Source organism: Lynx canadensis, chromosome B2 (assembly GCF_007474595.2).
Source record: "Lynx canadensis isolate LIC74 chromosome B2, mLynCan4.pri.v2, whole genome shotgun sequence".
NCBI classification, from domain to species: domain Eukaryota; kingdom Metazoa; phylum Chordata; class Mammalia; order Carnivora; family Felidae; genus Lynx; species Lynx canadensis.
Window position 1 is genome coordinate 130870151 of NC_044307.1, and position 27627 is coordinate 130897777.

Sequence of the window (27627 nt, forward strand, 5' to 3'; positions counted from 1 at the left end):
GATAGCCCTGGAGGAAGTGCTGACCTGGTTGCTTTCTGCTGAGGATACTTTCCAGGAGCAGGATGATATTTCCGACGATGTGGAAGAAGTCAAACGCCAGTTTGCTACCATGAAGTAAATAATCTGTAGCTGAGGAGCAGAATACATCCACCGTGGTGGTGCCTGTGCCTTACTCAGGGGCTCTACCCTGATGTTTGTTGCCTACTGAATTCTGCTCCACAGAATGGTCATGATATAGTTCAGGACTTGTGATAGTTAAATAAGGCTCTGTTATAAATTGGCCTGGGTGATTACCTGTGCCTTGGAAGTAGATTTCAGATCGTATTCTTATCATGACTTGTGTGTTCTGTGGAGCCACCGACAACAGTTAGTGTGTAGGACTGCTTGTTTCTGAAGCTATAGTTCTATTGTAATAGTTAAAACAGCATATGGCTAATCAATGCACCAGATCTTTAGGTTTTGAGTGTTCCCTAGAAAGTGATTATTTTATTGATTGGATGATGAAGCAAATGTCATATCCATTCCCGTGTAATTTTCATATAATGAAAATTTCCTATTATTTTGAGGATATATGTTGTATTGTAGGGTAATGATTTGATTACATGGAGATTTCTTTTGATTAAGTAGGTTTTGGGTGGGTATATTAATTGGCAGGTTTTTATTTGCTATTTTGATTTGACAATAATAGAAATGGTAATATTCCTTGAGCGGTTCCTCTTGGGTGAGCATTGTGTTTATTTATTCTGTTTTCTCATAATTCCATGTCACAATCAGTAGCATAATCAACAGTTATTAAAAATAGCTGGTATTATCAGATGTAACATTGTCCTCTTTGATCTGTTCCCCTTTTACTGAGGACAGCTAGTATTTTCACCTTCAGAGCTTAAACAATCGGATCAAAGTCTACTTTATTTATACTCTACATGGAGACTTCTTTTCCTGAAGCGTTAATATTAGGCATTAACAACTTACTAAGATTTTTTTTTCTTCAATGAGCAGCTCACAAATCATAATGATGTACCTTTCTAGGATTTTATGATGGAGCTGACAGCACACCAGAGCAGTGTGGGGAATGTCCTGCAGGCAGGAAACCAGCTGATAACACAAGGAACTCTGTCAGATGAAGAGGAATATGGGATTCAGGAACAAATGGGCTTGTGAATGCTAGATGGAGGCACTTAGGGTGGATAGTATGGACAGACAGTCCCGGTGAGTGAAGCAAAGATATTAACACTCTATTCATTGACTGCATGCGTGGTTTAGCTTAGTAAAAGCCTGGTCGTGTCTGTGAAGAAAGATAATTTCAGAACTTTGCCTTGTAAAATTGCACTTTTCCTTTTGTAATGTTGCTGGAATTGTGTGCGATCTTTGTTCCTCTTTGATTGTTCACCAAAATGAGAAGGCAGAAGTTGGAATACAGAAATTAGCAAAAAAGGAGGAAGACATTTCGTTGGGATAGTTATCTCTTTGCAGTATTAAAATCGGCTGACTTTTTAACTGGAGACGAAAGAATGGCTATGTAGTATTTTATCGACAACTCCATCTTGTAACAGTTTTAAGGCAGTGTTTTTCCCATGGTTCTTTTATTTCATGTATTGTGTATTAGGGAGCAAGCGGCATTCCATCGCAATTTCCACCTATTTAATAAGCAGGAACTTCCTGATTGAAGAAACACTGATTCTGATATGAATAGAGGTGCTGTTATTTGCATCTTTGACCATACTTAATGGACTCCATCTTAGGAAGAAAGTAAAGTTTTTTTTTTTTCTGTTTCTATATTGAAAGACTAACTGCTACTTTAAATGGTTAGACAAGACTGCATCCCTTGCCCCATTTCTGGTGCCGGAGCATGTGTTTGCCTTTGCAAAGGGGAAAAGGAGTGGGGATGACGTGTGTTTGTCCCGGGACAGGCTGCACGATGGCTGATGGAATTGCAGGAAGAAACAGCTGCAGCAGACTCTCCGCCTGGTTGACACTCACGGAGGAACGCATTCAGAAGATGGAACCTGCCCCCTGGAGATGATTTAAAATCCCTACAAAGCTGCTAGAAGATCATAAAGTAACTCTGGCTCCTATTTCTTTTAGGACCGTATCAAATATGAAAAGGCAGCACTTAGGCATGCTAGGGGCTGATGGTTCTATCATTAGTGCAGGGATGGGACACTTCTTCAGTGTTCTCGATTATTCCATATTGATAAGGTGGAGCTCGTGGGGGCTTTTCAAGCGAGGGATGAAAGTGCCAGGTACAATTTATGGAAGGATGTATCGTTTCAGTATGAAAGTACTTAGTGTTCCCACGGCTCTCAAGAATTTTTGTTTTGGATGTGTAAGTGGTTAAAGACCCTGGTGTATTGGCATTAATGCAGTGTGTGGGTAAAGAAGCAAACCCTCAGATTATCTGTACCTGGTCCTTTAATGAAAGCTGTGTTTCTTCTATGGTATAGGAGAATATCAGGCACTAGATGAGGAATCATAATTTGGTGGTTAATTTAATTTGGTCACACAGAAGATAACTTTAGAAGCAAAATAGCTTCTCCGCAAATTGTTTGAAACTTTTAGTTTTCAGTGGAATATCTAGACAACTGATAAAATAAAACTTTAGGGATACATTAAACACAATTCAAGAGGCATTTGACAACACTATTGGTAGTGTTTAAATAAATACCTATATACAAGCATCTTATGACCTCGCCTACTCTTCCCATGGAAGAGGAGAATGGAAGGCGTCTGTACATCCTGAATTGCTTTCTTGGTAGCTCATCTGAATAGCTTCTGACTGTCAAATAGCATCCTACTTATCTCTCAGCTTACATTATATTGCACTAAAATGATCTCTGACTCTGTATATGTAAGGTTTGTTTTTTGTTTTTTTTTTTGGTCTTACAAATTCTACTTCTTAATTTCAGTATATTCATTCCAGTCATCTATTCTACTTTTTCCTTTTTTTTTTTTTTTTGCAGAACATGGACTAAAAGTGATGATATCCCGTTTGCAATCTGTTATGACACTGCATTTTCAATCTGCTTTGGTTCATAATGAAATGTGAAGATGTATAAGGGACTTGTTTCATCTAGTAGAACACTTAGGGTAATGATTGAAAATTTAAACATGCTGTCTCATTAAGTGTCCTTAATTACTATGACAGCTGAGTGGATTTTAAATAGGTATATGTGAAAAGAGTAGAAATGATGGTGTATCTTAATTCTTTTCTCTAGCGTTTGCAAAATGATCTTGAGGCTGAACAGGGAAGGTAAATTCACTGACGCACATGGTCGTGATTGTTGATGAAAACAGTGGTGAGAGCGCTACGGCTGTTCTCGAAGATCAGTTACAGGTATGGACCCTGGAGACGGGATACTCATAAGGACCTGTGTCTGAAACCCTTATATGGCACCCCTGTTCTTCAGGTCCTGTATCACTGTTCATTAGAAGAGTAGGACTCACCTTTGGGGTGCCCGGGTGGCCTCAGCTGGTTAAGCATCCAATTCTTGCTACCAGTTCAGGTCTGATCTTGTGGCTCATGGGATCGAGCCCCGAGTGGGACTCTGCCGGTGGGGCAGAGCCTGCTTGGGATTCTCTCCCTCCCTCTCTCTTTGCCCTTTCCCTACTGTGCTCTCTCTCTCAAAATAAAAATAAACATTAAAGAGCTTTAAAAAGGGAGTAGACTAACTTGAAGTTGTACTTCTGCGTTGGGGTCCTACAACTTGTGGGTTTACGGAGTACTCAGCATCTTTCCTTCCCTTCAGCCCTTGGGTAGATGGGCAGGGCTGTTGTGGTCCCCAGCTTCTCCTGCAAATGGAAACAAGCTTGGGAACCAATCTCAACAAGTGCTCTATAGATTCTTGTTCAGAATTGCTTGAGGACTTTGTTGAAATGTAGTTTCCGGGTCTCCATGCAGACCTAAATCCCTGGGGGTGGGCCTGTGGATCTGCACTTATGTGCATACTGAAATTTGAGAATTTCAGCCATCTAGAATTTAATATTCCTGCTTCTTTGGTACATCAGTGCATGAATTTCAACAAGAATTTTGGGAACCCCCTAACAAAATTGTGCTTTAGCACAGAGGTTATAGTGTATCTTTACAAGTCTTTATTACGAGGGTTATTGGTATTTTATTTGACACAGTGTTTGGATTACCCAATATGATGTCGCCAAATGGTTTTCAGTCACTCTCAGACTATAATCTTATCATCTGAAATTCTTTTTCTTTTATAACAGTTAAAGTTGGCCAGTGGTTCTGAGAACTGCTGGTGTAGTACTACTTAGTTATTGTAGTAACCTGAGAGATAGGATTCATGTTTTGCCTGTTTCACAGTGAGGAAACTGAAATTCAGAAAGGTCATGTGATGCCACTGAGATTAAGTAGGCATTGAATTTTCATGCCAAGATTGGAGACCCTGTCTTTGGCTCTAACTTCTCTACCCTTTGCATCCTACAAAGCTTACTGTGGTATTAAATATTGAAATAGTATAATATGAATTAAATAATTCTTTGCATATGTAAGTAATGTAGAAATTAAATGTAACATTGTCAATCATTATAAAATGGTGGTTAAAATAATTGTTGGGAAAGTCCTCATGAATATTGATTTTTAAACAAATTTACTTATTTAGCACTATTATACTCATATAAGATTATGTTCCTGATTTTGTGTAATATAAACAGAACAAATCAAGGTAAGCATTTTTTTTTTTTATTTTCTAGGAGCTCAAAACAGGTTTTATAAGGTTAAAATTTTTTTTCATGATTTTGGCATTGCATATGAAAATTTTCTTAGCACATAAAAGGTGGTTGATGCAATGAATTTTTTGAAAAGATAATTATAGCCTGAAAAATTTGAAGCACAAAAGTAGACATGTATGCTCTACTTTGAAGATATGTGTAAAAATGTCAAATTCTTGTATAAAAACCGCAGCGCTATGGAAAGAGCAGGATTTTGGAGTCAAAAGTTTAAAAGATAGGGGCACCTGGGTTGCTCAGTTGGTTAAGCGTCCGACTTTGGCTCAGGTCATGATCTCGCAGTTTGGGAGTGCGAGTCCTGCGTCGGGCTTTGTGCTGACAGCTCAGAGCCTGGAGCCTGCTTTGGATTCTGTGTCTCCCTCCCTCTGCTCCTTCCCCACTCATGCTCTCTCTCTCTCTCTCTCTCAGAAATAAAGAAACTTTAAAAAATTTTTAAAAAAATAAGTTGAAAAGATAGAGTTCTAGGGGCACCTGGGTGGCTCAGTCATCCAAGCGTCTGACTTCGGCTCAGGTCATGATCTCAGGGTTCCTGGGTTTGAGCCTGGTGTTGGACTCTGCGTTGACAGCTCAGAACCTGGAGCCTGATTTGGATTCTCTGTCTCCCTCTCTCTCGCGCGTGCGTGTGCACTGTCTCTCGAAAATAAATAAATATTTATTTTTTTTATTTTTTATCTTTTAATAATTTTTTCATGTTTATTTATTTTGAGAGAGAGAGAGACAGAGCATGAGCAGGGAAGGGGCAGAGAGAGAGGGAGACACAGAATCTGAAGCAGGTTCCAGGCTCTGAGCTGGCAGCACAGAGCCTGACGCGGGACTTGGACTCAAGAGCCGTGAGATCATGACCTGAGTGGAAGTTGGACGCTTAACCGACTGAGCCACCCAGGTGCCCCAGTAAATAAACATTTAAAAGGTAGAGTTCTAGTTGTACCACTTTCTAGCTATGTAAGGTGAAATTGTTAAACTCTATGGAAATTAGTTGTTCTCCTCTACAAACTTACAGGATTTGTCTGTATTTTAAAGCAACTTTTATAAAATTTTTCATAAATTGCTACCCAGTAGTAAAGAGCAATGGATGGCATGAATTTCTTTAAGGATCATTATAACTGTCTTTTAAGATTCTGTTGACAAAGGATGGTTTCTTCCTTTACTAGAAACTTGGTGAACGCTGGACGGCAGTGTGCCGTTGGACTGAGGAACGTTGGAATAGGTTACAAGAAATCAATATATTGTGGCAGGAATTATTGGAAGAACAGGTATGAAACTGTTATCCATAATGGGCAAGACAGATGGCGAAAAGTAACCTATCTTTAATTATGGCATTACAATAAACTTGTCTTGTTTACTTTACTTTGAAAGGAGAATACACAAATAATTTTTATTATATTAAAAATCATATTTCTATGTATTTTATAACTGATCATTTAGCTTATTCATAGAAATCTTATGACTTTATTGTAGTAACACTTAATTTGATGTTCATTATTTAGAATGTTAGTATTTAGACATTCTACGTTCACGATTATGATTTTTCTTTATATTTCTGTTGGGTATTGTGTTTGAACTTGTATCAACACAAGGCCTAGCATTTTAGCTCAGTAAATAATGAATAGATGAATCCACTCACTGCTTTGTGAATTTTAAATTACAACAATTTTCTTGATTTCAACCAGAATAACTACTGAAATTAACAAGAAAAGATTATTTAGCGATACCATTCATTTAATACTGGGTTAATACTATTTTTTTTCCAATACGGATTCCAGCAGCCAATGAAATTTTGGCACAAAGCTGCCTCTTTAAGTTTTCAGTCAGAGTGGTGGCCCTTGGCCCACCTTCCATCCTTCCAGAAGAACAACAATCAAAACAGAATACAAATAAGCAAAACTTTTCTCCCAAAATGTCAAACATTTGTGGTTTTCGAAAATAAGCAGATACTTTATTCCCACATCTCAGTGTCTGTTTAGATTCTTTTAAATGCTTTTCATTTCCATCCACAAAAAGCAACTATATTCTTTTCAAGGAATAAAACAAGTGTATGATGTTTTGTGGTTTACTAAATATGGTGGCCGAGAGAACATCTTAAAAAGTAGGTTGCAAAATTTGTCCCCGTGTAAATTGTTAATCACTACCTCCTGCCCCCAATCTTTGGCCAGAATTTTCTTATTAAGAATTCTATGATGGATCTTATTCTGAGTTCTGAAATATTTACATTTCACTTTATAAATATTTACATTTACTTGGACCCTCGTATTCAGGAAAAGGAGTCACATAGAATAGTTACATTTTACTCCAGTAGTGACAGGAGAAGACACTGATCATTAGAAAAGACCTTTGTGTTACTCTTCTACTGAGTAATTTAAAATTTGGAAGTAATTTGGCAATTAAAAATATTTTAAAAATAGAGAGTGACTAGTATTTTGGCCACTTGTATTACTGTAGATTTAAAACTAACCTTTGAATGGCTTTCTGCTAGTGTTAGGGTTGGAGGAATCGTGTTAAGATGTAGAATTGGAGCCAATGATGGTACTTAATATATACATGATTTGCTTTTGCATGGAATGAGACTAAATAAACTTAATCTGAATTAAAAAATCTTTCAAGGGACTATCATTCACTTGGTTGCAGAGGCTTTAAGGTAGTTAGAAATGGGATCTGAGAATTCCAAACTTCTCCAGGATAGGCCAATTTCAAGTGTGGCATGTAGGATATTCTGTAAGGGGTTCCAACCTACCTTTCCAACTTTGATTTTCCCTCTGTCCTTCTGTGTACCGAGGTTCAGATGCTGAGTTCTCAGCTCATAGCCCATTCTTAGGATGTCAGTGCCACATGAGTAGTGCTGGTTCATCTTCAGGGTGCTGTTCCCAATGCATTGCAGATTGTAGATTCCTCATAGTTTGTGTTGGTTTTTTTTTTTGTTTTTGAAAGAGTGAGTGTATTTCATTTATTTTCTAGCCTGTCTTTTGTTGTTTAAGGTGTGGTATCTGCTGTGGAATGTCTTCTTACCAGTTGTTTCATTTTTGAAATGAAGTAATCTATTAACTCCCTCTCCTTCCCCCACTCTCCCCAACCTGGAACCCATCTCTTCTTCTTTGCAATTGCCATGACATTTTGTGTGTGTGTGTGTGTGTGTGTGTGTGTGGTGTGTGTATTTAATTACCAAATTAAAATATAGTGCAGACATGTTATATAACATATTTAATAATAAATATTATACATATATTATAGTATTTATATATTATAAATAAGCTATCATTCATATATATATATATATATAATCTTTTGTGGTGTCCGCACTTTCTTTTGTCATAGTTTATGTGCATATTTTATCTTTTCTATATTGAAGACAGCATCTGTATTTGCCACTTAATTTCTTAATCTTCATCTTTTTTTTTTTTTTTGGTGGAATATAGAGGCAGGGAATAGTTGTTACATAAACTGATAAAAAAAGCAGTTAGAGAATGAATTGATCCCACTGCTGACACAGAACCAAGACTTTTCCCTCTCAACTATATAGAAAAGAGCTTCTGCAATAGATATTACACTTTGCGAAAAATGATCTCAATGCAACCATATGGTTTTCCGCCCCTCTTTCAAGTTTATCTATGTATATTACTAAATATCTTCTGCATGTTGGCCAATGAGATTTAAATATCTGTATGTTGGCTTTGGACTATGGCTAAACTTTCTCTTTTAATCACAATTGCTGTTGAACCTGGAACATTAGTATGGTTTTCTTGAATGATGCTGTGGAAAAACCATTAGTTTTAGGGTGTGGGTCTTTGATTTGATTCCCTTGTTAACTAGCCAAGTGATCTTGGACACATAATGACTTATCTCTCTTTCCTTCCTAAAATGAAGGGCTTGGAAAGGACAATTCCAGGAGTCTTCCTGCTTCTGGAGAGTTATACTGTGATTCTTTTGGAGATTTGCATAGTTGGATTTAGCCTTTTAGTTCCACGTACGTCCCTGAGAATTAGTTTAATTACCCATGTGTGGGGCTAATGTCAGCTTGATCTGTTGCAAATCTGAGAAGGATAATATCTTAAAGAAAGATATTAGGCCATTCATACCTTGAGCTTGGGTGTTTGAAGTCCTTCCTACCCTAAGTAAGAGTGAAGCCTCTACCAGCATAAACGTTAGAGATTTGGGAACTTGATTGAATTGAATGACCAAATGATTCTCCAAATATATTTCTAACTTTTGTTATTACATGTAGTGCTTGTTGAAAGCTTGGCTAACTGAAAAAGAAGAGGCTTTAAATAAAGTCCAGACGAGCAACTTCAAAGACCAAAAGGAACTAAGTGTCAGCATTCGACGACTGGCTGTAAGTGGTGTCAATGTCAGCATCTGTCTTGTAAGCCTGTGATATTTTATTGTTTCTATCAATGGTTCATACAATTTAGTGAATACAGATTATGAGTCATTAACCAACACTAGAATGCTGCCATATAATCATCTAGAACCAGGAATCTTATGTTTTAGCATTAGTGAACTGTGTAGCAGGTAAATTTTGCTATAAAATATGTTTACATTTCCTGCTTGTGGAGCAGGACTATAGAGTCCTTTTAAGAGGGAGTCATCTAATAAAATATTTGAAATACTAGATTTTGAAAGAAGACATGGAAATGAAACGTCAGGCCTTGGATCAGCTGAGTGAGATTGGTCAGGATGTGAGTCAATTACTTGATAATCCCAAGGCATCTAAGAAGATCAACAGTGACTCAGAGGAACTAACTCAGAGATGGGATTCTTTGGTTCAGAGACTAGAAGATTCCTCCAACCAGGTACCTTTTGCTTTGGATTATATGTTGTACGATGAAATAGAAGTTAAATGTTCAGGTTAGTTTTAGTTTTTATGAAATAAAGTATAATAGGTAAGCTGCAAACTAAAAGTGGGTTCCTTATACCTGGATTACTGAAAAACTGAGAAATTGACATGTAAAAAATCTTTCCTTTTCTGAAGTCAATTTTGATAGATTGTTGAAAAACTTACTAATACCCAGTAATTTCTCTTAATAACTGATAACACTTAGACACGAATCCATTAAATCATCTTTAAATTTTAAATAATCTTATTAATTTAAAAATATATTAGTGAATTCATTGAAAATGCAACTGTGGTTTGTACTTGGATGTTCATAGTGGTATTATTTATAACAGTGCAAAAGTGAAACAGCCCAAATGTTCCATCAGTAGGTAGATGGATAAACAAATGCGTTCTGTCCATTGCATGAAATACTGACAGTATGAATGAACCTTGAAAACATTGTGCTAACTACGAGAAGCCAGTCACAAGATTAAATGCACTGTAATTCTATCTATATGAACTATCAAAAATAGGCAAATCCAGAGAGATAATAAGTAGATTAGTAGTCGCTAGGGCCTCGGGGAGAGGAGGATGGGGAGTGATGGACTATTTATTAATAGGTACAGGGTTTCTTTTGGGGCCAATAAACCTCTTTTGCAAGTACAGAGTGGGGATGGCTGCATAACACTGAATATACTGATAACCACTCAAACTGTGTATTTTCAAAGGAGAATGTTATGGCATGTGAATTATATCTCAATAAAGCTGTGACAAAACGTTAAAACATTTGGCTGATTTATACTTCAGGTGACTCAGGCTGTAGCAAAGCTGGGGATGTCCCAGATTCCTCAGAAGGATCTTTTGGAGACTGTTCGCGTAAGAGAACAAGTAACTACAAAAAGGTCTAAGCAAGAACTGCCTCCTCCTCCTCCCCCAAAGAAGAGACAGATTCCTGTGGATTTGGAAGCTAAGAAAAAGTGAGAACAGATAGAGACATTTTCTAAACACAGTACCGCACATAATGTATTTGTACTAATTACTAATCATATGCAAATTTAGATGTAATTATTGTGATGGAAATTCAACTGCTAAACCACTCACTGCCCCCCAGCCTTCCAATGTTCTCCTTCCCACTGGCTAAGCGTCTAAATGGTCTCTGGTGATTTTATTTATCCTGTAGTCTGGAAAACTGTGTGACAGAACCCTTCCTTCTTCCTTTCCATCATCTACCTAGGGAGGATCTGACTGTCCATGATTCTGCATTTATTCTTTCTTTCACCACACTCTGAGAACCCTGGCAGGTTTGCTTTAGATAGATCTCCTTATTCTTTATGCCACTCCTTCCTCTTCACATTCAGCAATACTTCATTCAGGGAAGTCATTCCTTTGTCGTCCCCTTTTTCTTCCTTTCCCCCCTCATTCTTTTTTCACATTTTCTTTCTTTTTTTGTTAATTCCTTTGTCAGATTCATTAACAAATTCTTTATGTTTGCCTTAAGGATCCATCTTTGACATAATTTTTTTTGTTTGTTTGTCTTGCTGATTCAAAGGAAACTCAGGAATTTTAGAAAAGGACTAATCGCAGCTAATATGTAGCAAGCATTTACTAATGTCAGATACTCTGTTAAGCTGCGCTGTGTGACAGCCGGGTAATGTACCTCAGATACCCTATAGCAGCTGATCCTTAAATCAGCCCTTTTATTCTCTCCCTTTTATAGGAGGATCCGAGTGCTTGGGTAAATGGGCAATTATTTTGGGCCAGAATAAAAATGATATGGTTTCCCCGGGATAGCTTCTGTAGATGAAGTGGGATTCCAGTTTTACCGGATGATTTTCATTTTGGTAATAAGGCTGTGTTTCTCTGCCTCTTACCAGCATCTCCCTGTGGAGCCAGAGTGCCTCCAAGGTGCAGGCAGCAGCTGTGAAACCTTTGCTTCTGGAGCCGAGGCAGCACAGGAGGAAGATGCTTCTGATGTTAATAGTGCCATAGATTTTGTTTCCTGAGTGTCTAGTTTCTGCCAGGTAGATCTGGCACTGTGCCTCTCCAGTGCTGGCTTTGTGCATTTGGAAGGAAGAAAGGTTATAAAAGACCAAGGGTGCATTACTATAAAATCTTAAACATGGTCGTGTTGTGTGAGTGCATTCTGCTGCGGGAAACAGAATACTGTACCAAAAGTGACCCAAACAATGAGGTCATTGATTATCTCGCAAGAAGTCCAGAAGCAGGGCTTTCACCATCAGGCTTGTCCTCTCTGGTCCCAAGATTCTGCTGTAGCACTGGGCATAACATCCTTGTATAACCCGATTTATATGCGGGAAGGCCAGTTTTTCCTCATTTATCTTTTTTTCTTTTTTTAAATCGGGGAGAAAGACCTTGCCTGGAAGACATCAGCTAACGTCCCCCGAGGTCTCAGTGGCCAGGATTCAGTCACTTCCCTGCCATGGGTGCATGGGAGGTTGAGACCGTCTGGCCATTTTGGTCTCCTGTCATTGCATTCTGGGGGACTTGGACAGCAGAGACAAGTGTGGGGAGGGGAATGTCTGTTAGTTGAACAGCCAGCTGTGAGGACCATAGGCTTCCAGTCCGTGGTTTGATTGGTGCAGAAATCCCTTCAGTTAACTCCTGGACACAGAGAAGCTTGTGTACATCCGGTTCATTATGATAGGAGGCAGTGAGATCTCATTGTTAGAAAGGTTATTTTTATGCCCAGCCCAAGTCCGCCCCCTCCACTTCTCCCTGTATTTGCTAGTTCTGCTGCCTGGGGTGCCATAGAGCGGCACCAGCCTTCAGTATGGAACCTCCTTAGTATTGCAGGGAGTTTCATATTCTCATTTCTGCTGGCCTTCGGTGTAGAGGATCTTCAATCCATTCCTAGTGTGACAGGGTTTCCAGACCCTTTAATACCTTCAGTCTGCTGTAGAAACCACTGTTCGCTTGTCTTAAAATGGGCTCTCTGAGCAGATAGGAGCTTCGTATCGTTTATAATACATGCTTCAGAAATGGCAGTTTATTTCCTCTTCTTTTTTCTTGGTGCTGCTGGTGGCTGGCTGGTTTAGCCTGCTCAAGGTCTGGAGGGGTGGTCATTTCCTATAATCTAGATCTCTGTTGACATGGCCTGAAACCATTGCTACCTTGTGGCGTTCACATCACCCTTGTTTATATTAAGGGCAGAAATGGTCTAAGTCCCCAAGGTACTTTCATATGTGCGATTTGGGGATGGTGTTCTTCTTCTCTGAAAGATTAAATAGAAGCCTGCTGTTAAGATGATGGAATGAAAGTACCACTGTTTGAGGGACACCTCAACCATTGGTTATTTATCTACGGTGTCACAAAATCCCTTTACATGTTACAGGGAAAATTGATCTTGATGAAAAACCAAATATTCACAACTCGCCAGAAACACTTTAAGCTGTTTCCCAAGAAGAAACAGACAACCCGTGCTTACCCTAAAGTACCTAAAAATACCCAGAAGTTCTTTTGAGAAGCTCTGTGGGTAGAGTGCTGGTGAGGAGGACAGACTATCTGGTTTGAACCAGAGCTCTACCAGCTGTAGCTTTGTGGCCGGGGCAGTTGTTTAAAACCTCCTCAATTTTGGGGCGCCTGGGTGGCGCAGTCGGTTAAGCGTCCGACTTCGGCCAGGTCACGATCTCGCGGTCCGTGAGTTCGAGCCCCGCGTCTGGAACAGCCTGGAGCCTGTTTCCGATTCTGTGTCTCCCTCTCTCTCTGCCCCTCCCCCGTTCATGCTCTGTCTCTCTCTGTCCCAAAAATAAATAAACGTTCAAAAAAATAAATAAATAAAACCTCCTCAATTTCTTCATCATTAAAAGGGATAATATAGTATAGGTGTCTCAGGGTTGTGGTGAGGATCACTTAATAAGACGCACAGAACACTTTGAAAAGGGCCAGGTACATGGCTGACAGTGACTGTTTCTCCTCTCATTTTTCCTTGCTGTGGTTCCCACAGGCCTCTTCAGCTTTGTCCACTCTTTTTCTTTCCCACCATCACATCTCAGTTCTGGCTCAGGGTGCTACCGCAGCCTGTTTTTCTCTGGTCTTGCCACCCCTTCTTTCTCCTCAGTGGACACTGGAAGGTAAATCCAGTCATGTCAATCCTGTGCTTTCAACCCTTCATGGGCTCTCCCTTGCCCTTTGGTTGAGCCCAGACTCCTTTAATCTACCCTGCAGGTGGGTGTGGTTGTCTGCCCTTGTCCTTCCCTGCCTAGTACTCACTTTTCCAGTCACGCCTAATCACTTGCTGTTTGCACAGTGTGGTCCTCCCTTTCTTTGTTCTCCCTTTGCAATGAAAACATTTACTAGGCACAGTACTGGGGTTGTGCTCCAGGAAGGCATCCACCCCCCCCCCCCCCCCCGCCACCTCCCCTGACTAAATTAGGAGCCATAACTGTGAATTCCTGGAATCAGCATCTGGCAAGTTCTCTGGTGATTGCCTGCTACTTTCCATTGCCTCTCCCAGACTGGAAGCTCTGTGAGGGCTGGATTGCGTCTGATTTACCTTCATAGCAAGAGCCCAGTCCAGCGCCTGGCATATACTGGGCTCAATAATTATGTTAAATGAAAGAAGGCATTAACTTTAAGAATATCTGTATCTTTTTTTTTTCTTTCTGTTATTTTCTAATCAAATCTGTTTCATCATCTACAGGAGTTTGTAAAAATCTAGGTTTTTTACAAAGCTTAAACATTAATTATTTAAAAAATATTTATTAACTTTACAATATTATTTCTCTCTTCAAACTTTTAATTATAAGTGTGTGGTTTTATTTTGTATGGTTACTAGGTGTCTGTGTTGCCTTTTTTTTTTTTTTTGAGGAATATTTAAAACACATGCCTGAGGGGTCTTTTGATTGCTCTGTCTTGAGCCAAGTGAAACTATAGAAGGATAGGAATGACCAATAGTAACATCTGAATCTTAAATCAGGTTTGACGCTGTAAGTGCTGAGCTGTTGAGCTGCATTTTGAAATCAAAGACTGCCATTCAGGCCGCAGAGTAAAAGGGTATAAGAAGATGCAAGAGACTTCAGAAGTGAAAAAGAAGTTGAAGGTAAAACATTAAACAAAAACATCCTAGTGAATAAAATATTACATCAGGTTAGATTTGCTGTTGACATAAAAGTGTGATGGGATCCAGAGGCTTCCTGTAAAATAAATGTAGCCATAAGGTAGCTTTTAGGACGTTGTAGTAAATTTTCAATCCATCAAGCTGGCTGGCATTCAGACCCCTTTGTGGAGGAGGAATTTTTTTGCCCCCTTTTTCTTAACCTCTGAGATGTGCAGGAAAAAACATTTTCTAAGGTGGTCTAGTTGTTAGTATTATTTTTTACTTCGATTAGATCTACTTCAGTCCCTAATAATCTCTGACTTTGGGTATGCTGAAGATATTTTGCTCGCTGAATGCAACAGATGATTTCAAATCTCACAATTCCTTCCGATATATTTTCATTACAGAAGAGACACATTAAAAAGAAATAAATACCGTTAAAATGTATGGGATGTTAGCTACGCTACTTTGTTCCTTCTGTGTGACTGTAAATTGTGCCAGGAGATTGTAGTGACTTATGTCTTTGGTGCTCATTAAGTGTGTGAAAGCCTTTCACGAAGGAGTTGAACACCTAGAGCAAGTCTGTAGTGCCGTCTACACTGGCAATGGAGTTTGTCTGTGAAGAGTTTGGAGAACATTTCCAAAACAAGACGTGTATAAATATCAGCGGTATAAGCTAGAAGGGGGTAGTACCATGGAGTTGAGAGGAGGCCAGGATTGCATCTGTGTGTGTACTCGGGGAAGTCCAGGGGTGAGGTAGCACCAACGCCAGAACCACAAGGAGCTTGCTTTGGGCTGGGCGTGAAGGGCGCAGCAGGCAGGGGGCGCCCCTGAGCAGAGGTGGGGAGGTAGACAAGTTGTGTTGTGATAGTTTCTTTTTTGTTCTGTTTAGTGCTAGTGTGCATGTAAAAGTAGTTAGAGAGTTAAGGTTGGAGGTGGTTTGGAGTCAGACCCTGGTTGACATTTTGTGTTTGGATGAGAAGTTAAGACTGACTTCTGTCTTATCATTGCATTGTAACTGCTCTTATTTAGAGGTCACCATTGACTGTTGGTTTCTAAATCCGAAGGATGGATTTGTTTTCTTATCTCATCCGCTGCCTCTGTAGCGTTTGCTGCTATTTACCCTTCCTTCTTCTATTCTCACAGCCTTTGGCTTCTGTGACCAGTGATCATTCTAAAATAGACATCTGATCAGGCAGCTCCTATGCTTGCAATTAACTAATGGCTTCCCGTCGCAATGGGGACAAAATCTAAATCCTTAGCGCCCCAGCATGCAAGGGCCTTCCAGGTGGTGCTGTTTCCCCTATGAGTCCAGCCTCAGCTCCTACCAGTCTCCTACATACACCCTGAGCTCCCCACTCCTGAATCCTGCTCTTTTCTCACTTCCCTGCCTTCACCACGTGTTGTTTTCCTTGTGCAGAATGGCCCTTATTAAGCCTTTATGCTGTGTGGCTGAAAAGCCCTCTACTCCAGTAAGCCTCTTTTAGCCTCATTAGGAAGAGTTAAGTGATTCATCTTTTGACTTCCATGTTGCTTTGACAGAGGAATGTGGAAGGTTGTTACCCTAGAAACACCATTATCTGAGCCCTCTACACAGGGAGTTGGGAGGGCCAGAAAGGAGAGCTGTGTGCCATCATTTCATATGCTTCTTATAGTTCTGAAAGACCGGTAGATGATATTAAGGAGCATTGAACAACCCAATTCTCAAGGGCACTGAAATGGCAGAGAATTTGGAAGTGAGAGTGATCTTTATGAACCAAGTTCCAGAAAATATTAATAAGTTAATTTCCATTCTACGATCTAGGAACAATTTCACTTTTAGAAATCGTTACTATAGAAATTGTTTGTTACTATAAGGGATGATTGGCGGCTCCTATATTTTCCTTTAATAAGTTTTTTTTTTGTTTTTTTAGACAAGTAGTTATAGACGCCAAAAGGGTTTTGAAAAATGTGAAATGAAGAAAACTTAACCATCACTTTTATCTCTAATTTCCTTGCAAATTGGGGAAGATCAGCTTAATTGTGTTAGAGTAAAGGAATACCTTGCTCCAACTGATGTATACCTGGGTGGAGAATCCCTAGTTCAATCTGTCATCACCATAGAAAGTAGCAAAAAATCAATTTGTATGGAACAGGTAGTAATTCTTCTCCAGTATGATGGTGAGTTTTTGCATTGATACTTCAATAAAAATAAGTGGTGTTTCTTTGAATCTCTTGTTATTTCTTTATCTTTGTAACATGGTTGTTTTACTTAGTCCCATTAAAGCTGTGCAGAGCAAAGTAGGATAGTTTATTTGACAGAGCCTATATGTAGAAATTAGAAGTAGGACTCTTCTTTGGTTTGTCTGGTTGAAATAATATGGGTTGCCTAGAAGTTTTGATTGTGTATTAGGGGCGCTATTTGAGTAGTTAATTTTCTCAGTTGCGAATTGAGGAGTGGGAGAAATTTCAAATACTGACTGTTTATCCATATACCTGTGTGTGTGTGTGTGTGTGTGTGTGTGTGTGTGTCTTCCTGATTTTGTTCAAATCTTTCTTACTAGTTTTGGAAAGATTTTGTCTTCCCTGTCTCTGACATATAGGGGCATTGAGAATATCGAATTATAGAGACATAAATATTAAAATTAAGAGCCATTCTTCAAACATGAGGAACAAAATCTTCAGTTTGGGTTCCAAAGCATATTGTTATAGTTTAAAATTTATGTATGAATTATGCTGTGGTTGAAATTTATGTTAGAGTCTAAACTTATTATAAGATCAGACATAGTGAGGCTCAAAATATTTCTGTTTTTTTGTTGATTAATTTTTGTTCAGTGTCTCTGTCATAGAATATTCAGTTCATTTGACTCAGTTATTTTTATTGTGTGGCATAGACACTGAGGTTATATGTATGTGAATAGATATTCTGGATCTAAAACACTAATTTTAATTATTTTCTTTTGATAGGAACTCATAATTATAATGTGCAACTTTTTTCTTATAAAATCAACCAAAGGTTTATATTATTTGTTTGAATTTGCCTTTTGAAATTTAAATCAGCTTTGGAATTCTGTGGGGCAGCCTGGAATTACATAGTTTTGTCTTATAGTATTTCTCCTACCTCAACTTTGACTATAACACTGAAAGAGAATGTGGGAGGGACACGAAACATGAAAGTTACAATAGCATGCACATTATATTGAGAAGAAAGTTTGCAGTATTCTTATATTGGAATTTTATTTCCAGGCATTAGAAAAAGAACAGACAGAAAGAAGCCCCAGACTGAATGAATTAAACCAAACTGGACAAATCCTTTTGGAGCAAATCGGAAAAGGTGAGACCCTGATGTTTTTAAAAATGTGTTTTAGGTGGTAGCACTGAATAATATTTACAGTTTGACAAATTTATATTTAACACTTTTTTTTTCTAGAAAAGTGGTTTTCAATTTTTTTTAAGCTTTAAGCAGCAGAATCTTTTTTCACATGAAGTCCTGTGCTGAAGCTGATGACAAAAAAAAGTGAAGTTGTTCTGCTTTTCTGTAGAGTCAGACAACCTAAAGCTCTGATATCTTAGCAGAATGGTTGAAATCCACTGATGTAGAAAAATTTAAAATCTCCTCCTTTGACATTATATATTGGGACCTTTTTTTGGAGAGGGGGTGGCAAAAGAAAATTTTATGTTGGAAATCTTTGGGAAATGAAGTTACAGTAAGGTCAGTTCATTAAGATCATTTGGTTTTTGATCACGTTAAATTAATCTGTTAATTTATTGCAGGTAACATTTTATAGTTAAATTTGAGAAGGAGTTGCTTGTCTTGGAAATTTTTACCTGTATTTAGAAACTTTTTTTTTCCTTTGCCATTAGCCCTCAGTGACTCTGGGGAATGTAAAGATGAATAGTTTTGATATCCACTTTGCATATGATTCTTCCTTTGGTTTAGCTTTGAGAGACCTCTCCTGTAAATCCTATTCCTTATTCTAGTGATAGTAAATGCTTTGGAGGTCTGCTGCAGAGTTCTTTTTTTTTTTTTAAATAATGACCAACATTCAGTGAATATTTATTATATCAGAGCTCTTTGACAAAAGCCACAGATGCCCAAAGCAGAATCAGGAATACTAGTTTGACAAGAATCTTCAGTGTAGTAGTTGTCAGTCTTTTTAGTTTTTAACTTTTTATTCTGGAAAATGTAAATATATACAATGCAGAGTGATGAACCTCCTTATACTGATTACCTAGCTTCAGTAATTAATGATATTCTGCCATTCTTGAATTATCTATACCCCTACCCATTCCTCACTCCTTGTTATTATTGTTATTGTTTATAGTTTTTTTAAAGTAAAATTTACCTACCTTGAAATACATGAAACTTCACTGGGTTGTTTTGAAAAGCCTATACCCATAAAACAATATGTGGAAAATTTCCATCTCTCCAGAAAGTTCCCTCATGTTCCTTATGAATCAGTCAGCTTTCCATACCCCCTGAAAATCAGATTTTTTAAAACTTTAGATTATTTTTGTCTCTGCATTAAAAAAATGTCACTTAATTATATATATATATATACACACTGGGGACATGTAGACATACACACATTTATATACAAAACTATCTGTATGTCTAATATATGTCCATTTATTAGAAAATTATGCAAATATAACACTGTCTATCCATAGGTATTAGTACAGCTTAATTTATTTTTTTCTTTAAATATAAATAAAGCAAAATTTATTCAAAAATGGTGTTTTCATTCAAAAAGTGTCTTAATTACCCTGGGTGAGAGGACCCCACGTGGAGATTACTCTTTCAGATATTTACTTGAAGAAACCTACAGATACAGAGAGACCGTAATTTCCCCTGAGGTGCTGATTGAATAATTATAATAAATTGTGTGTTGAATTTATGTCTGTTACAATTGTAGGTTCTTCACTTCTGCATTAATATTGTAGTTTGGGAACCAGACTTTGTCTGGTATGAGTGTGGGGTGCTTTCATGAGTCTGGGTACTGAATTTGCCCTCATTTCTGCGTCAGCTTTTAGGCGCTATGTGAGGATTCGTAAGGCTGGTGGAGAAGACTGCCTAGGGGAGGAGTTGGTGAGGGGTGTTACGTTCCAGTGAGAATAACAGTAAATTGGGAAATAGGAGACCTCTGGGTCTCCTGCCCTTTCCTAGTTTTGTGTCCTTGGGTGACTCATGTAACCCTTTTATTTCTTTGCTTTCTTGCCCAGAATGTGAGGCACTCACTAGCATAGTTCAGCTTCTGTCACATGCACTCTTACTGTGAATAGATATGTACTGAGATATATACTCTGGAAACGGAGATCATGTCAAAGTTCTACTTGCAAAGTATCAAGTAGATGATTGGGGGCTATATCATCTGTGGCTTTTGTAAAGGAATGAATTTTGTGACGTAATGTGGACTTGTTTAATTTCATGGGAAACCCTTTATATTTCACATGACCATTTTATTTTTGGAGCATTTAGTAGGACTGGAAATGCATTCATTACAGGATCCTAATTTTATTTATTTCAAAAGACATATTTAGGATGGGGTGGGAAGCTGGGCACTGGGGGTGTTGGTCTGAATAGGGCACTTATGTTCTGGGTTTACTTTCTTGCTTTTTGAGCAGTGTGTACGTTGTGTTACTGAGATAAAAGTGATTTTTTCAAAATCTCCCCCACTATCTACCATTTTATCTGTTATTCTAATTTTATAGTATATATTACTTCTCTCCGTGTGGTTTTAGTGCTATTAATTCTACTGCTCTTATAAAGCAGAAATGTTGAGCAGAAATGAAAGCACAATTGGGTGCTTCTTGCTGTCCCTCCCTTTTCCCCAAGAAATTTGAAATAAGTCCTAGAGTATGGATAATTAACATAGAGGAAGTTTTTCACAGAGTGTAATTTGACCAGAGTCTGCCTATGTAAGCATGCAGATTAATGATTCAGCCCATTAGAAAACAAGTCTTTGGGGGGGGAAAAAAAAGAAAAAAAAAAAAAAAAAGAAAAAAGCCTGGGTAAAACAGATGTTCTAATAATCATGTCATTGATTCCTTCAAAATAATTCCACGAAAGTCCCACCACAGTGAAGTTTGATGGGACTTATATGCCTTGTGCATTTGAATTATGTTTTGTGGTACCTTATATAGCATAAAAATGTTTTTAAAAAAGGAAAATATATTTTATTTAACTTTCATGGCTATTATAATTGTTTTTCTTGATTCAGCTTATCTTTTTCCTAGAGATTGTCAACAAATAAAATAGAGTAGCTGGGCACTGGATGATATGGCTTTATGATGGCATATTATGACTAGCCTGTGGAATTTGATGGTGGTCCTAGGTTTTGTAAAATTTCTCTTGATTCCAATAGTGATAGATGGAAAGGTGTAAAGTCAAGTAAGAGTAAGTGCCATGAATATGTTATATTTTATTCCTTTTAGGTAACTAGTAAAATGATGGTCTATTGATTTGGGCTTTTGAATAGTCATTTAAGAGTTGGATGTTCTATAGAAATAGAAAATGTATAAATCGGGATCTCTGGGAGCAAAACAGTTATTTTAAAAGATAATTATTTTAGAGGCACCTGGATGGCTCTACCAGTTAAGTATTCAACTCTTCATATTGGCTCAGGTCATGATCTCGCATGGAGCCTGCTTGGGATTCTCTCTGTTTCTCTCTCTGTGTCTCTGCCCCTCTCCTGCTCATGTGCACGCACACACAAGTGTGCTCTGTCTTAAAATAAACAAACAAACAAACATTTAAAAAAGACAATTATTGGGACACCAGATGGCTCAGTCGGTCAAGTGTCTGACTCTTGGTTTCAGTTCAGGTCACAATCTCATGGCTCATGAGCTCAAGCCCTCTGTTGAGCCTGTCAGCTCAGAGCCTGCTTGGGATTCTCTCTCCTTCTCTCTCTGCTCCTCCTCCTCCTTCATGTGCATGCTTTTCTCTCTCCCAAAATAAATAAACTTAAAATAAAAGAATTCTTTTGAAGAGCAATGTATAGTTTTCTTTGCTTGATGTGCAAATTGTGCTTTAATTATTACCTGATATCTGTCCAACCTGCAATATCTCCAGCTTAGAGGAGAGGAGATTTAAATTTTGAGAAATGGTTTGAAGGGGCAAAATGAGTGAATTGTAATATATTGTCAGTGAATAATTACCTCCTACCTGTTTTCAGATGAGAAGGGATAATTTTCCATCTCAAAAATTTTACCAGCTTAATCTCCTTTCTCGTTTAGCATAAACTGCTCTGACATGAAAATGAAGTGGCTGATGTTATTACTTTGCCCCCCTAGAATAGAAATGACCTCATAGAAGCAGAGCCTGGCTCTCCATTGCTCAGAGAGTTTGTCAGGAAAATGGTGATTTGTTTTGTTTATAACCCTGTTAATAGAGACAAATGAACTTGGACTGTGGTGTGAATGATTTGCCAGGGTCTAATATTCTATTACCTGTGTGATCCTGGCCAGTGAACTTTAACAGCCGACATGGTTGATATATTCAAATTATGTCCCGTCACGTTTGCATTTCTGATTTTCTGTGGGTACAGTGTATTGTAGGATTTTTAAAATTGCATCCTCTGTAGCTCGTAAGTGACCTTTTGTTTTACATGCCATTTTATTCCTTAGGGCTCTCATTACCCTGGATTTTGATTGTGTATTTACAAAGTACCATTGTTTTTTTCCCCCTCCTACTCAAATAATAAAGATGTTAAACCCATTCTTTCAACATGCATGCTCTCCTAAGGAGATGAAGACTCCTTTGCAGATTTCCCATCTTTTTTCCTAGTAATTTTCAATGATTTGATGCATTTTATGTTAAGGGAAGGGCCGTGATAAAACTTACTATTACATAGAACTATTATTTTTATGGACATTCTTTACCACTCAAAAATACGGGCTAAAATTATGTCAGTAATAAACATAATGGTGTTTTTTCTGATGTGTTAAAGTAGATCATCGTACCACTGCTTTGATATTTTGATCTTTGCTGGTCTGTGTGGGGCATGCCCAGTAGGCCACTGAAGCTCTCGGGCCTGGCTGCTGGCCCGATTTTCCTACACTCCCAGGTTGCTCCCTGCAGTAGGGCTTCTCACCATTCATTCTACGGTTCCTAGGACACTATGGTTTGGTCAAACCAGACTCTTGAGCTCCCTCCTCGATTATTTAGCCAGTTGTCTTTTTTGTGATGACAGAGGGTTTACCTTTCTCATGTCAGAACTTGACAGGTCCACATAATTCATTGTATTTCCCTGGTTCACTGTAGCAGCTAGCAGAGTGGTAGGATGCACACAGTTTGTATAAAAGGCAGTGGCTGGAACTCTACTGATGTGCCTCTTGTGACAGCAATACCACTCCCCAACTGCTATTTCAAGCTTCCCATCTCCTGCTTTGGTCAGGGAGTGAAACAAATTAAGTTATTATTTTGAGAGAGAGAGAGGAGAGAGAGAGAATGAGAATGTAAGCAGGAGGAGTCGGGGGAGAGAGAGAATCTGAGCGCAGGGCCTGACACGGTGCTTGATCTCCCAAACCACGATATCATGACCTGAACTGAAATTAAGAGTTGGATGCTTAGCCAACTGAGCCACCCTGGCCACCCTGAAACATAGTTATTTCTAACAGTATCATTGTAATTTTGTTGTTATGTTAAAGGGACTTAAAAGAATGATCATTTATATGTGACATCGCCTCATTATTTTGAATAGGTCAGAATGTTATAACAAATTGAAAACAATTTTCTACTAGCGTATGAAGTGTCTGCTTATTTTTTATGTCCGCGTAGAAGGTATTCCTACTGAAGAAATAAAAAACGTTCTGGAGAAGGTATTCTCAGAATGGAAGGATGTATCTCAGCCATTTGGAAGATCTGGCAAGAAAGATTCAGCTACAGGAAGATATAAATGCTTACTTTAAGCAGCTTGATGATCTTGAAAAGACCGTCAAGACAAAAGAGGAGGTGGGTAAAAACAACCCCCTTTTCAGAATCTCCCCAGCAGTCCTTGCAGAGCTTGAAGGACTCCTGTCAGGTAAAGAGATAACCATCCAGACACATGACAAGAATCCTATGTCCAGTCCTGTATTTAAAAAGATGCTACTTGTATCATGAACGTTAGGTTAATGCCGCTCTGATTCACTTTTTGTGAGGATGTTCATCTCTCAGTGACTTCTGTGACCCTATTTTCTCTTCCGTAGAGGGACTGACAGATCTCCTCAGCCTCTACCCCAAAATTGAAAAGGTGCGTGCAGGTTGCTCAGCCCTGACAGTCTCAGCGCTCCACCCCGGATTTTGTCCAGCAGGGATTTGATACCTTTCTGGGCCACTACCCCGCTGTGCAACAGGGAATTAGAGCATCGTCAGCAGCAGCTAGAGAACGGTAAACCCATTCTCTTGGTTTTCTTAGTAGATGACTCCACTGTCTTCCTCTCAGTTTGCCTTAATGTTAACAATTAGTCCCAGGTGCCTCAGTTGGTTCAGTATCTGACTTTGGCTCAGATCATGAGCTCACAGTTTGGGGTTTGAGCCCCTCCTTGGGCGTGATGCAGTCAGCCCAGAACCTGCTTCGGATCCTCTGTCCCTCTCTCTCTGCCCCTCCCCCACTCACACTCTTGTTCTCTCTATCAGAAATAAATAAAACATTAAAAAATTACTCCCCATATTCACACAAAGAGCACACGTGTTTGTGTTACACTAGCCACATTCTGTTTTCCTCTGTGCCTGCTACTGTTCTGGGTCTTAAAGTATATTCAGAGTATTTCCTGGATTCACACTTGTCTGTAAAAGTGCAAAAGCTTTGACTTGCTCTACATATAATGATTCTTTTTTTTTTTTTAATGTTATCTTTATTTTTGGGACAGAGACAGAGCATGAGAGGGGGAGAGGCAGAGAGACAGGGAGACCCCGAATCCAAAGCAGGCTCCAGGCTCTCGGCACAGAGCCTGACTAGGGCTCGAACTCGTCAACTGTGAGATCATGACCCCAGCCAAGTCGGAAGTCAACCGACTGAGCCACCCAGGTGCCCCTACATATATGATTCTTAAAGAGTGTTCTGAAAGGTGCTCTTCCTTCCTTTTCTTGAAGGAGGCCAGCTAACATCATTACTAGTAGCGCTAAAAGGAACGATCCCTTACTTCTTTTTGCTCAAAGTGGTTCAGGTTTTAGCAATACCATCTCTTCTTTGAAAAGAAATCACGTTTCTTTTTCAAAGGCTGAAAAATTATAAAGAGTTTTTACTTTTGGAATAAACCGGGTTTTGGCACGTTAACTGTTAAGTGTTTTGAGAGCTCATCATTCATATGTTCTGTTTTTTCTCCTTAGCTATTGTGTAAGTCAGGAATTGTGTTGTATTATGTAATGTTATGGGTAATGAATGTTAAAAAGCTGTATGTTGAACCATACCCTGCCTTGTGGCAAATATATTTTGCAGTGACTTGTAGGAATCTGTATTGGTATACAATAGGAATCTGTATATGGTAAGCAAATGTGTCATGCTGTCTTTCTTCTGGAAAGGCATTTGGACACCATGCTTTTTTGTTCATTGAATTCAGTTAACCTACAGTGTAAAATAAATGTTTGAGAGTATTGCTTTTAAAATTTCCTGTATAAAACATGCCTTCATATTGATCCTTGTCAAAAATAGAAGCATATTTTGTAACAGTAAATTGAGAAAGCAGTACGTTAAAATATCTGTTTAACATTACGGAATACAACACAGTTCCTGACCTGAAACTGAAAAAAAATTCTAAATCTATTTTTTGTTTTTAATTGTGGTAAAATAGGCATAAAATACAATTTACCATGTTAATGCTTTTATTTTCTTTTATTTATTTTTTTAAAGTTTTATTCATTTCAGTAATCTCTGCACCCAATGTGGGACTTGAAATCATGACTGGAGATCAAGAGTGTGTGCTTCTCAAACTGAGGCAGCAGAAACCCCCCCCCCCCCATTTTAACCATTGTAAAGTGTAGAGTTTGTAGTGTTAAATATATCATGTTGGTATGCAACCACTCCCCAGAACCTTTTTATCTTGTAAAACCGAAACTCTATAGCCATCAAACAACAGTTCTTCCTTTCCTCCTCCCTCTAGCCCTTGGCAACCACTTTACTTTCTGTTTCTATGAGTTTGAATATTCTAGACACCCCATATAAGTGGAATCCTATAGCATTTGTTTTTTTGTACTTGGTTATTTCACTTAGTATAATATCCTCGAAGTTCATCTATTGGGTAGCATGTGTCAGTTCCTGCTTTTTAAGGACTGAGTAATATTCCATTATATGTATCATACCACATTTTGTTCTCCTTCTTTGTCAAGGGCATTTGGGTGCTTTCCATCCTTTGGCGGTTGTGACTAATGCTGCTGGTTTCTTAACTTTTGCTTCTAGTGGTTTGTTCTTTGTACTTCAAACTGAGCTTCCTTCCTTTCCCACACAACCTGTTGCTTGTCCTCGTGATTTTTACATCAGTGGCTGAGGTAGACATCATTCTGGCTGGCTTTTGCAGTCATTATTCTCAGAGTACCTGCGGTAACCTGGCTGTCCTGTCTGTGTAACACCCACCATTCTGTAGGTGGCGATTTGTCTACACCCTTGAGTTCAGAGGAAGACCGGGTGAGGGGACCCTGGTTTTCTTTTATTCTTTGGGTAGCTACTGGGGAAAAGGACCTTATATGAGACAAAAGAAACATGGTAGTACCATCTTTAGAGAGACATTCATCATGATGAAATGAAGAAAAAATGATAGTGAGTTAGTTGATATTTCAAACATCAACGTCCACAGGACTGAAGTCACCATCTGACTTTGAGAAATGCCAATGGAATGATTTAGGCTTAGTAACTAGCGGAGACCCTTGTAATTTTAATTACGGAGTTTAACTTATTAGCTATTAGGATTCACTTATATAGAGAAGATTAATGGTATGTATAATGATAATAATAATAGGTTTCTAACACTATTTTCTAAAAGTAAGTATTTTTAAATAACAGAACTGAAGAGCCAACCTGGACATGCATATTTGGAAACATTGAAAACACTGAAGATATACTAATGATTCAGAAAGTAAGGCCAGACATCTTTGAATGTCTTGAATGATCTTACAAAGGTGGAGAAAACCCTGCAGGAGAAAAAGGTAATATATATTGTAGGTCTTAGAAGTCTGGAGTCCTTTTTAATACCACATATCACTTATTTTGAAGTATATTTTCAGCTACCTAAAAAAATATTAGCTATTTGTGGTCAAAATTGATCAAAAACTCCTTATAATTTGAATGTTAGTTACTATAATGTAGGACGTCAGTTGAAAGAAACTTATTAAATATGACTAATAAAATAAAAGCATATTTTGTCCTTCTATACAATTAGTCTAGAATTCTCAACCTGTTCATAATCTGCTAAAATGTCTTGAATAAAATGAATATTACTTGAATTGATGTGTTCTTTTTTCTGTGTTGAATAAAAATGCTTCTCTGGTCATTCAGGATATGTGACTGTGCGTTATTTCATCAGATAAAACAGATCAGCCATTGAGCACTGCACACTGGATCCTCACTGAGTGTATTGTTATACTGGATTTTAGTGTGGAGAATATATTATTTCTGGCCCACGCACAATTCATGAAGGGAAAGCTTTAACGTTTTTTGGTTATGCTTATTTTTTCTTTCATGATTTTACACAATTCTTTTTAGTTGAATACCTCTTAAAAGTGACCTTAGTCTGTGTTATAGCCCGTATTATTACATGTGTACAAATTATTGTGTGTATTTTTAATCTTTAAAAATTTTTTCCAGCTCTTGATGAAATCCTTGAGAATCAAAACCTACATTATATAAACTTGCAGAAGAAACAAAGGCTTTGGAGAAAAATGTTCTCCAGATGTAAAAACAATGTATAAGCAAGAATTTGATGATGTTCAGGGAAAGTGGAACAAACTAAAGGTCAAGGTTTCCAAAGATCTTCATTTGCTTGAAGAAAATTACTCCCAAACTTGGAGCTTTGAGGTAAATCCAGAGGCCATTAGGACTTATCAGAGAGTAAAATGGTAATTATCATGTAA

At 38.3% G+C, this 27627-nt stretch overlaps 1 protein-coding gene and 1 pseudogene across 4 annotated transcripts in view; both read left to right on the forward strand.

Moving 5' to 3' along the window:
- Positions 1–27456, forward strand: LOC115515013 (annotated as a pseudogene).
- The window catches only part of LOC115514483 (utrophin), a 352812-nt gene continuing 352551 nt past the window's right edge, over positions 27367–27627 (forward strand). For all 4 annotated transcript variants that reach the window (XM_030316511.1, XM_030316514.1, XM_030316513.1 and 1 more), the window contains exon 1: positions 27367–27571. In XM_030316511.1, the coding sequence (XP_030172371.1) occupies positions 27458–27571 (114 nt within the window). In that variant the 5' untranslated portion in view covers positions 27367–27457. The remainder of the gene's footprint in view (positions 27572–27627) is intronic.